The 12858-nt window shown below is 43.0% G+C and overlaps 1 protein-coding gene across 3 annotated transcripts in view; it reads right to left on the bottom strand.

The window, feature by feature from the left end:
• Positions 1-4791, bottom strand: part of LOC117737758 (serine/threonine-protein phosphatase 2A 55 kDa regulatory subunit B gamma isoform) — a 19399-nt gene extending 14608 nt beyond the window's left edge. Inside the window, exons 1-3 of one of the 3 annotated variants that reach the window (XM_034543912.1) lie at positions 4180-4791; positions 3472-3777; positions 390-546 (exon numbers count right to left, since the gene is read on the bottom strand). In XM_034543912.1, coding sequence (XP_034399803.1) covers positions 390-471 — 82 coding nt within the window. In that variant the 5' untranslated portion in view covers positions 472-546; positions 3472-3777; positions 4180-4791. Of the gene's footprint in view, positions 1-389; positions 547-3471; positions 3778-4175 lie in introns of all 3 variants that reach the window. The other 2 variants (XM_034543911.1, XM_034543913.1) reach the window with 2 other exon arrangements.
• Positions 4792-12858: the final 8067 nt, after the last annotated feature.

Genomic DNA, 12858 nt, shown 5'->3' on the forward strand with positions numbered 1-12858 from the left:
TAAGATAGATGCTTTGACGGAGCTCGGGCGTCGTCTGGTCAAACAATTTAAAGAAATCAAATCACACACTCACACCCTCACAGATAATCCACACTGAAGCAGACTGAGATGAAAATAAAAAGGAAGGTACAAAAATAGAGACACATAGAAAGGATGAGGGAGACAGACAGAGACAAAGCGATGTTGAAGATATTAATAACTCTCAGACTCACGTAAGAATTCAAACTACACACACACTTGATGACTTCACCGCAGCACACACACACACACACTCTCTGTCACATTCAACCCCCCACATACAGTCGCACACGTATCTCAGACTGGGGTCAGGTGGCGCGACTGTGCGACACAGATGTGACCTTTGACATAGAAGAGGATAGAGCACACACCTTCAGTGTAAGAGGCAAACGGCTCGGGCTCCAGAGAAAGGGTAGTGATGTCGGAGCACAGGACCTGGATGGGGCTCAACATCCTGGGGGAAGACTCCAGGGTGGAGAGGGGTGGACAGGATGGGCGGAGCTCTTCAGGCTATAGCCAGGAGCAGCCCTGCAAGAGGAGCAAGGATGGAGGTAAGGGAAGGAGGGAGGAGCAGAGGGTACGGAGGGAAGGACCGGGTAGGGTGGATGGGGTTAAGGGTAGGGACTGAGTTACTGCATCAGCACATCTGGCCATGAGTAGAAAATACTGATGGTGTATTTATGATCAGTCTGAATCTATCAAACCTAATGTATGCACATGTTGGCTTTGGCAGGAAGGCATTGCAAAACATGCAGGACGGACAGAGATAGACAGCTTGTGAGTTTAATGTGTTTTAGGAGGAGTCTTCTCTCAAATTAAGTTGTGCAGGTGAACGTAACGGAAAGTGTCGATAGCACTCACATTTCCCCAGAGGTCCTTGACAATTCGAAAAGAGCTGTGAGAGCTGGTGAAACCTCACTTGCTTACATAAGGGTATGATGACTAATAATTACCTCCATTATTGATTAACCTGTCAGATAAAATGCCAAACATAATGACATCTACTCATCGCAGGTTTCTAAAGCCCAAAGCAATTTGTAAACTGTCAAGTTGACTAGAGCAACAATCAAACTACCCAAAGAAATACAGTTTCAAATTATATGAATTAATTACTTTGGAAGATATTGGAAGACGCTGCCAACAGCATACATTTTACTTTTAAGAGTTACATGTACAATTTATGCTCATACATATATGTTGTTTTTACAATGTACTATTTTAAGGTTTTTACTTACCAGCATTGATACTTTTGTATATGGTGCACAGTAATTATTGGGAGTAAGTATGCTTGCATTATTTATATAATTTATTTACAAACTGTCGAGAATGAAAAACTTCAGAATTTGTATGCAATATATAATTATTGTTATTATTCCCTCATCCATCCTTGAACCAATTGCTGCTCCAGTTGGAGGCGAGGGTGTAGCAAAGGGAGATATTGAGGAGGGCAAAAGACGTGAAAAGAAGGGATTAAGAGATGGGAGGGAGGGAGGTTGAGGTAGAGGGAGGTTAAGCATCCCTCTCTTGTAGGAGTTAAAGGGCAGGGAAATCCCCACGGGAAGATCTGCAGACACACTGTTTTGTATGTGCACTCACACATATAAGCACACACGCGACCCTTGCAGACAGACTCACATACATACGCAGACCGGAGCAAACAAAAAAGGAACGCAGTATGCACTCAAGGACACAAACATGAATATGAATGCAACAGACAGAAAATAAAGAAATATGGAGACACACAGTAGCTAACAAAGTACATCCAAGCATAAAATCACGTGCAACACCTCACTTTGTCCTTTTCTTTTACACACACACACACACAGAGGCACATTGTGTTTGAGCAGCCTTCAGAGCACTGTTGGATAATTGTTTGGCAGACGCGCCACTTCAGCACCGCGCAATGCTGCGAGTTGCATTAGAGGACCGATGGGGAATGGGAGAGAGAGGGATGCAGTGGGGGATGGAAATGGGGAGGAGGACGGGGGATGGGGTGAACATTGAGGAAAGGTGGAGGGGGTTGGAGTGGATATAGAAGAGGAGGCAGGTAATGACTCATTTTATTTATTTTGCGGTGAAAAACTATGTTTTTTTGGTCATTAGGGGAATTGTTGAGAGATTGATTTTTACAGCACAATTTGTACTTATTCTTCTGCAACTATCTATTTTCAGGCTGTCCATGTGTTGCACATTCCTGTCAGACCAATGGTGCTCAATGGTGTGTTCACCTCGCCGTGAGCTCATCAGCAAATCACCCTGAATAATGTCTGTGTCTGCCTGAGATGTGTGGAATAATTAATACTGCCATTATTGGTGGGTGGAGACAACCTGTCAATCATATTGGCCAAGCATAAAAAGTGACATGTTTATCATCTCGGACTGTTGCTATGGCAACATTTTATGGTTGGTGATGGATGTTAAGACTAATTTCTGCCACGAACTCATCAAAATTCTTCTCTGAAACGGACAAAGAAACATATTTCTCATATACTGTTTGTATAAGAAAAGATGCGCACACGCACAGACAAACAAAGACACAGACATGGCTATTCTTCTGTCTCCTCAGCAATACGATGTGTTGTATGCACACACAAGCATTTACACAATCAACAGGCAGCACTACAGGTCTCCCCTGACGACAGTATCTGCTTCCGTGTGAGTGATATTATATTACAGCACAGACACAGGAAGCATAATTCCCTTTATGCAGTGTTTTGAGGATCACAAATGAACTTGCAACACATTCCTGACCCCCAAATGATAATCCACTGTTCTGGTCTCAGAGGCGTAAGAATAGTGTAAGAAACAGATTGGGGACAGACAGACAGGCACACAGCGAAGCTCGAGTGCAGGTGAGATTAGTGGTGTAATTGAGATTAGCAGAAGTTATCCAAGGTTATAATCCATCTGTTTTATAAAACAAACCAAAATAATTCATTAATCTGCACGGCGATGTGAAAGATGACATGCAGTGCAATGAGTACAACATGTGTGGTAGAAATATGGAGCTTGTTGTCTGCTGTTACAGAAAAATAAATATTCTCCTACAAACAGAGACATACACACATTCTGACACAGGCCAGATCCATTATGCCTTGCAGTTTGACTAAATAGCTGTTACAAAATAAGTGGTTACAAGAGCATAAATAAACAAAAACACAGAAGGGAAGAAGGAGAGGAGCACTTGCCTAAAAGTGTTTGCTCCCTAGTTCTTGCTTGCTCTGTCTACAACTCTGTCTGGTCAACACAAAGCTTACAGGAGATTAGGAAGCCGTCCTGAGCTTGTTTTTGCACACACACGCACTTTATCACACACACACACACACACACACACACTTTGTCACACACACGTTCCAGAAGTCCACTACATAGAAACACACTTACATGGCGGCCCACTTAAACCAACACGTTGTAGCATAGAGTCACATAGAGCTTCCCCCGTCATGCTCTTACCTTCAGTCACATAGTTGTGGTCGGGGAGGAAGCCGCGGTGGTTGAGCGTCGGGGTGGCGTCAGTGTCTTCGCCCATCAGCGGGGCTGGGGGAAGCGCCCGTCTCGGTGGGGCAGCGTGGTGGTGGCAGATCGGTGGTGGAGGGGGTGCCGGCTAGCACAGCGCCCATACTGTTGCCCGCAGACGCCTCCTCAGCACAAGGGCGCAGAGCATCCTATCCTTAAATGAGGAGGGAGTGGGCCGGTCCCAAAGGAGGGATGGGTGCGTGTAGGAGTCCACACAACTGCTTCTGAGAGCCAGATGCAAACCTGCCGGAGGAGGATTATATGAAAACAGTTCAAAATCGACCAGGGGTGAGCTCGATGTGTGTCTCGCAAGAGCACACATCACTTGTGAGGCAAGAAAAAATCCAGCGCACCCCGTGTCCACTCTGCAGCTGCTGAGCCCAGGTGTGGCCTGACTGGCGCTATACTTGCACACACTAAATACACAGTCCTGTGCTGTCAGAAATGGGCAAAGTCCCTACTTGTTAATACTCAAAGAGAAGAGAGGAGAGGAGATGAAGAGGAGGAGGAGAGTGGGGGGAGGGGAGAGAGGGATGAGCAGAGTCCCTGGTCGGTGTATCTGCAGTGCTGCTGATTCTGCAGTGAACTCACACTCGTGGACACACACACACACGTATACAGTGGGACAAACACTCACTCACCTACACGATCGGCAGCTTGTGGGTCAGGTACTCCTCAGTGGATCCTCCATGCATAACGTCTCTCTCCTCCTCAGCGGGGTGACTGTCTCTCTGGTTTCTCAGCTGTTCCAGTACGAGGAGGAAAATCCCACTGGCCCTGCGTTCTGCTGCAGTCTGCGCTCTGGCGTATGTATGAAAGGCAGACCGAGAGGTGGAGAAAGGGGGAGGGAGAGTGGGAGAGAGAGGATCTGTCCTGCTGTGCTGGTACGTGTGTGATGCATCAGAGCAGGCCCCGCCCACTCCACGGTGCATCCAATCCTCACGGAGCTGAGATCTGCCTGGCCACTGACTGCAGGTGATTAAGCATGATAAAGAAACATCTAATCTTATTTTATCTTTATTTAAATGGTTTCTGTCTGTTGTTGTTGGGTTTTGTATGATGTGGTTTTTGTGTTGTTGAAAATTTGATTAAAAAAAGTAACAGAGGGATGGAGGGGGGTGGAACTGCCTGTCTTATGAGGTTGTGACTAAAGGGTGAGGAAGTAGAGAGTCCCGGAGAGAGGATGAAATTAGGACCGTTCCACTTGACTGAGTGATGAGTATGAACTGTGGTAGTGACTACGAGAGGACTCACCTGGAAACATAATATTCAATTAGCACACCACACACACACACACACACACACACACACACACACACACACACACACATCTATTTTATGCATGTCTGGATAGAAGTTAGAAATGAGTGATATCAACTTAAAATCAGTATCACTTCATAAGTGATTATGAAGTTGTGGTTTTATGAGATTCTGTTCAACTTTTGGGAGATTTGGGAAATATGCTTTTTCGCTTTCTTGTTGAGAGTTAGATGAGAGGATCAACACCACTCTCATTTATGTATATTAAAACACTGCCAACAGTCTGTTATAGTCAATTAGCGCTTTGCAGATTCAGTAACGCTTTAGAGGTTCTGTTTGGAAAATTGTTCTATTTTAGTTTGCACATGGCTGTTTCACCCTGTTTCCAGTCTACGTTAACTGGCCGTATTCTGGCGCCATATTAATGCAGACCAACATGAAAGTAACTCTCGATAAGAATGAAAAAGCCTATCTCTTAAAATGTCAAACCATTCCTCTAGTGATTCTGGACAAACTATAATTAAAAGCTAAAGAATATTCTGAAAATGTATTAACTACAAGGGAAGAGCCATGTGAGCCATGTACCATTATGTTTGAGGAAAACGCATCATAAATGGGTTACTAATAATGAATATGACACCACCAAATGACTTGACACTAAAGAACATAAAAAAACAGATCACGTGGCTCTGCCCCCTGCCATGGCCCTGCTGATGCCCCTCCTCTCTTCTTCCTTCTGTTTCATGGATTGTGGAAACCTGGATCGTGGTCCATGCCTACTATATTCATAAATTTCTGTCATATTCATTGAATGTGTTGTAACTCTGTAACTAACGCTGTTCATCTGTACACATGACATCTATTGCTTCTGTCCATCCTGATAGAGGGATCCTCCTCTGTTGCTCTGTTGAAGGTGTCTTCTCTTTTTTTCTCGTGAAAGTTTTTTTTTCTGTTTTTTGGGGAGTTTTTCCTGATCCAAAGTGAGGTCCTGGGACAGGGATGTCGTATGTGTACAGATTGTAATGCCCACTGAGGCACAATTTGAATTTGTGATGGGCTACACAAAATAAACTTAATTGAATTTAGTTTAATTGTTTAGTATCAATAGTATTGAATATTTCATTATCAATCTTATTGAATTATTAATTCATCATTCAGTCTAAAAAATGTCTGTCAGAATGTACTGTGCCTGAGTTGGAGGGATATTATATAGACAACTAACAAGTGACAATTAATACCTTTTTTTAAATTTTTAATTAATTTGCTGTCAATCAATCGGGCTGTTAATCATTTATGTTCTTGTTCATAGGGAGGCTACTAAAAATAAGGCTTATTATCAGCAGAATAAAGACTTACGGTATTGATTCACCCACTCCTCCTTGGCATATTGCAATATACAGTACAAATAAAGAGTATACGTACAACATTAGAAAGATATTCTTACTAATATCAGGATGAATAGTTCAACCATATTGCCTCGCACAAGAAGGGACCAGAAATAACTACAGCCTGTAAGAGCAATACTTAATTCACACTCCGACACACACAGGCTTCAGTCAGCATGGCGGCGGAGTGAGGGGCTGCCAGTGACAGTTGGTGCCATCACTGGTGCTGGCTGCCTGCCACCAGGCTCTAACACCCCCCCTCCACACACACACACACACACACACGCACACAGTAGGGAACAAGAAGGGCTGTTTATCTGACTTACTCCAAGACCGCCAGCATGGCCCTCCCCCACCCACTAACCAATGATGGGCAATGCTCCACTGCCATATCTGCCCTTCTAACTGCCCCCTGCCAGCCGAACATCCACCACAAAGCTCCCCACTGTTTCCCAGATATAGCTACTGTGCTACCTGCAAGTCTCTCCCTATTCACCCCAACCATATGCTACCAAAAACCCCCTCTGGTTAAATCTATAAACCCATACGGTTTGGTGTTTAGCTCTTTCTGAAGGTCTCATCAGTGTGAGATTTGACCCATCTGCCAAACCCAAAGCAGCGAGGGAGAGGTGAGAGACAACACTCATGTTGTATTGTTTTCTGTATTATTTGACGTGCTTCCATATTGGTAGAACCAGATTGGCTAAAGCTGTAAAGACTCATTCAGATATTGTATGCAATCTTCAAGGCCTGTTTGTACTGTTAATAATTTATCAATTTCACTATTCAATTTGTTGTTCACTCAATTAAGAAAGGAAATGTGTAATGGTGAAGACATTAGTTGATTATCAAAACAATTTATCATGCCCAACTACCGGACATTAGCCGGTTCTACCTTAAATTAAAAATATATAATATATTAAAATATTGCCCTCGATGGACTGGCGGCCTGTCCAGGGTGTCCCCTGCCTTCGCCCTATGTCAGCTGGGATAGGCTCCAGCGCCCCCGCGACCCTAATGAGGATAAGCGGTATTGAAAATGGATGGATGGATATTAAAATATTATGATTAGCAGTTTTCACTTTATTTTGATGTCAATGTTTTTGCGTTTTACTATTGTTCAGACAAAACAAGCAGTTTGAAGACATTAAACAAAAAGTATAGATTAATCCATAACAATAATACTCACTAAATATCACTTCACATTAGAGCACTTAAATATGAAATAAAAATAGACAAAGTATCATATCATGGTATGAAATAGCAGACACAATGTGCTGCTGTGACATCACTGATTAATGTTAATTTAGCATCTATACTGGCCAGAGGTCTGACCTGTTCATATTCAACCCTGAGAGAGCTAGCGTCAGTCTGTAATGCATAAAATCACGTCAGTACAATAACTATAACAGGTTCGGTAGATTTTGGGAGCAGAAAAGCTCCCTCCAAAACAGTCATGATACATTTTATCCATTTGCATTGCTATATGGCTGAGGGTGCCTATTAACTTAGCTATCATTAAATGTTCAGCCACATTAAGATATGTTATGTTTAATATTCACTGACCATTCACCTCTGGCTTGTCCTCCACCAACCGATGAGAAGACACATATTATCTGCTTTAGTTTTCTGAATGTTCAACCGTGTCTGATAGTTTGGTGCTGGCAGGTAACCTGTAAAGTCACTGCATGAACAACGGGTTTGTGAATGGATGTGGGACAAAGAAAAAATAGCCCATTGTATTTAGGTGACAGCAGTTTTTTCAATTTCTATTTATGTAAGATGAAAATGCTCCCCGAAGAGTTTGCAGAACAGAGAAACTCTATTGAGTACATTAAGTGATCAACAGGCGTCAAGAAATTGCACACCATTTTAAAATCCATTCATATTTTCCCATTTTTAATGGTAGAAAAAGATTAAATCTTAGAGAAAAGATGCACAGGAAGTTACAGCCGGTAGAACTACAACTTCACAACCGCATCATCCTCCCTAACTGTCCTCCCAATGTAGAATCCTCATCATCGTAGTAATGATTTTAATACAGGACAGACCTGCATGCGGCAGGTTTTTCCAGAAACATTAAATCCACTTCGGCTTGTCCTTGTTAACCTGACGAGCCGCACCCTGGGGGGGTCTGTGAGACCGGACTCATTTCTGTCTGCCATTCAGCCGTGAAGACTCGACCTCGGACTGGTCCCGTTACCTTGGTGACAGTGGAGCGTGATTGCCCACCATCTCCGACGTCACTTGGACCCCTTGCCCTTGTTGAATCTGAGCTGTACTGTGTCCTCACATCATCTCCTGCAGTAGCGATGGTGGGGACACAGGTGATTACGTCATTTGGTCCGATACATTTAACCACAGCATCCAAGTTGGCACTTTTAGTAGAGGGAAGGATGTGCTGGATGGTTTCTGGATCAAATAGCTCTGAGGCTTAACATAAACTAGAAGGTTTGTGTGTAGAGGAACTATAACTAATATGTTCTACTATTACCATGATTAATAGTGATAGATAAAAGCAGGTCTTCTCAGGCAGGTATCAAAAAGCCATAATTAAACCCACATTCAAGATACACTTTGAGAATCTGATTTTTTGGCGAATACGGTTCCCTTCATCACAGCTGATTGTTTATGAGAGTAATAAGGTAATATAGAATGATTATTTTATGTATATTGGCTGTTAAAAATATTAGACCAAAAATAAATGTAACATTGGCTTAGCGGATAACAAGTAGACTCTCAGGCTCATCTTCTGATACAGGGAATGGACTTTTGTAGAGAGAGGGGGGGAGGGGGGGGAAGGGGGGGGGGAGGGGGGGGGGAGGGGAAGACCCCAATACAATTAAGGCCTCCAGCCGGTCAACGCGATAATGATCAGCATCATTCATCAGGAGCACCAATGTGTCCAATCAGATGCAGCAATGCTTGTGACTGTCTGTCTCTGTTGACCTGGTGCTTCTCTCTCTTCCCACCCCCACTCCAATGTGCAGACACAGGGTTGCTTAGCAACCCAAGAGCAGCCTGTGGAGAACACACTCTCATCCGTGCAGACACACACACACACACACACACACTTAGAAAACCCAGGAAACTCTGAAAGAGAAAGATAATGTACTCCCACTCCAGCCTTACATCATGCTCTGTGACCCCCAAAATGTGAAGAGGAACAGCACAGGAGATTCGACTCTGTAACCGTGACCCAGTGACTTCCCATCAGCACCTTGGGGGGAGACACACACACATACACACACACACACACACACACGGCCCACTGTCTGAGTAGGAAAGTTATTCCTGCACTCATCTGTATGCATAATAGTGAAACAATCCCCTCAGCGTCTTTGACAAAAAGCCCTTGCTATCATGTCACAACTACATCCAGAACCTCACTTCATATTTTGTTATTGTGATTGATTACCAGTGGACTTAAGTCGGCAGCCATGAAATCAGCATTTCCAACAGACAAAGAGCTTTTGGAAGATGAAAGTTAAAAGCTCAGCAGCATCTCCCTAGTCTAACACTATTAGCACATTAAGTGAGTGCTTAAATACAGTCAGCAGACGATGGATCAACGCGGAGCCTTGAGCGGGAGACAGCACTGTAATCCCCTAAAGGGGGGTTTCACTACAGTAATGGCAACCCGTATGAAACCACAGCCACTGGGGAGTGGTGGGACTGGGTAGATTATGAGCAGCCTTGGGGCGACACAAAACCCTTTATAGCCCTGACACACACACGTACACACATACACACACGCACATGCATGCAGTGAGCATGTGGACCTCCACAACATGTTTTACCAGTTTGGAGATATGATCTGGTCGACCTCCCAACACATATTCTGTGCCCTATTGAGCATCTCTGCTCTTTTAACAATAACAAAACTGAAATGCTGCAATCATAGAATTTTGAAATTCGTTGCTCTCTCTCTTCCGGTAAGCTTATTGCATCACTTCCGGTTGCCAGCTTAGCAGCTTGCGATGTCTTCCTCTGCCCCTCCCGCTCCCTCTTGCTCAGAGTGTCTCATGTATAGCTATTCCTCTGCCTCCCTTAATGATAACGGTACATGCAACAAGTGTAGTTCATTTGCTAGGTTGGAGGCAGTTCTACGTGGGTTAGATGCACGGCTCCGCACCATCGACAAAAAGAATGTGGCCCTCTGCATTAAAACACAAAAATAGACAATATGTTTAGCATGACAATTAACACAACAAAAACAGAACAAAAGCTGAAATGCTGCATTTGAAGAATTTTTAAATAGGATATTAATCTATCCATCGCTCTCTCTCAATTCAATTCCGTTCAATTCAATTTAATGTGACTTTTGAAAAATGCACTTTTGAAAAATGCACATTTAAAATATACACGTTGGAAAAATGCCCTTTGAAAAATGCACTTTTGAAAAATGCACTTTTGACAAAGAAGAAAACTGCATTGGGTGTGAGAGTGGTGTCACCGTGGGGACCTCATTGTTGGTCCCCACGGTGACACGAGTCCCCATGGGTCTGTGTGCACTCAGGTAAAAGTCCCCACCGGAATAGAAGTAGAAGTACAAAAACACACACACACACACACACAAAACATGCATGAAAACACACACTGAAGCATGATGGGAAATGGAAAAGATAAAGACAGAGGGGTGTACGCATGTACAAATAAACTGATTTGCTTGATTCTTCATACAGCTGAGTTGGGGAAATATTTCCTCTCTAATGTTACATCTGTATGACATGTTTGGGGAGGAGGGTGCATTAACTGCGGTTGTCAGGGGAGTAATTTAACTCCGGGAGGATTATGGGATGGTGATGGAATCACTCTGTGGGCCGAGGGCAAGGAAATGGCAGGAGGTTGAAAGTGTGTTTTTTTTCTGGCAAATTAAAGCAGCAGCCTCGGGGGTTAGAAAAATAGACTGAAACATGGTGACATAAAAGGTAAAGTGCATATTATAGCCTGATCCCTGCTGGAAAACAGAATGATACCACTGTGGCCTAGTGATAAACACTGACTAGGACATGGATATCCCTCAGGGGTATATTATTATTACATGCCGACTGTGAAAACAATCAGAAAGGTCGAATTTATACCATAATAAATCACGATGGAGCCATTATACTTGAAATGTATACTTGGAAAATGTGAGTAAATTCCAGAAACTTTTGAATGGGTGAATATATAAAATATCTACATTCATCGTTCTTTTTAACACATAAATGTAAAGCACTCGTAGTGTGCCGACCTTCCAACATGGTCAACTGTCCATTTGTTGCCCCCCCCCCCTTGGGGAAAAGCTGCTTAGAGCAGAAAGGAGATTACACAGAACCAAATATGCAAACAGACAACACTGCAAAGCCTATGTGACCTCTGCCTATGAATGCACATACACACCTATTTTGAGACCCAAATCTGCATATAGATTTAGGTTTCTATCTGACCAGAGGCTTTCATCTGCACATAAATACAGTGCTTAACCAGTATATTCCCCTAATGGTCTGTAAGAGCATCCAGCTTTAGTTGGTGGGAATTCAATTCTCCCACATTAACAGCAGTTCACTCACATACACACATTGCCTTGATCTGACCCATGAATCCATAAACATACAACTCTATAAGTAAGACATGTACCCATTCCCAGAACCAGTGTAGGGTTGGTCTTTGGTTGTGCATTCCTTAAAACGATTTCATTTTTATAACTATGTGCATAAAACCCAGAGAGAGACAGATACAGGTGACCTTTGGGGGAGGGGAGGTCACCGGAGGGGGTCACCGAATGTAATCTTTCAATGAGCAAACCAAGGACTCAGCAGCCTGGGGAATACATGGCCACGGCTCAGCCAAGCCTCTCTCAGCAGTTGAGTGTGCGTGTGAAAGGGAAAGTGAGAGACAGGGACAAAATGTCTCATCGACCTCGACACATCCATTCTCAAGGTCTTTGTGTAAAGTGACCGGGCAGGAAACCACACCTCAGTTGAAGTTATATGAGGCTTCAGCATCCTGAGACTCAAGAATCAAGCGGGTATCTATCAGAGTTACAGTGTTTTGAGTATGACATTTAATGGTTGTGTTGCTATCCCTCCGCTCCAGCTCAAAGAGGAAACCCCGTCTATATGGTGGAAACACAAATATTACACTGTAACTATGGTAGATACCTAAGCTGAATAACATATTAGCTGAATGTGGATTTTGTATCCCATCATTTAAATTAAATCACATTAAGATGCAATGTTTTCAGAGGAGGAACATCAGCAGGGACTGCTGACTGCTAAGGGCATGAGAATAGTGTTTTATGACAAACTTGAAAGAAATGTGAAGCTATCCTTTAACAAAAAGGGACTGAGGTAAAAATGTCTTGATAATGGTAAAGGTGATTGCTATAAAGTTACAAAACTGCTCACGATTTTACACACACACTTATATACACTACCGTTCAGAAGTTTGGGATCGCCCAGACAATTTTGTGTTTTCCATGAAAACTCACACTTTTATTTATCAAATGAGTTGCAAAATGAATAGAAAATATAGTCAAGACATTGACAAGGTTAGCAATAATGATTTATATTTGAAATATTAATTTTGTTCTTCAAACTTTGCTTTCATCAAAGAATGCTCCATTTGCAGCAGTTGTATAGCTTCTCTCACTAGCATAACTGTTTTCAGCTGTGCTAACATAATTGCACAATGG

Source organism: Cyclopterus lumpus, chromosome 10, assembly GCF_009769545.1.
Source record: "Cyclopterus lumpus isolate fCycLum1 chromosome 10, fCycLum1.pri, whole genome shotgun sequence".
NCBI classification, from domain to species: Eukaryota; Metazoa; Chordata; class Actinopteri; order Perciformes; family Cyclopteridae; genus Cyclopterus; species Cyclopterus lumpus.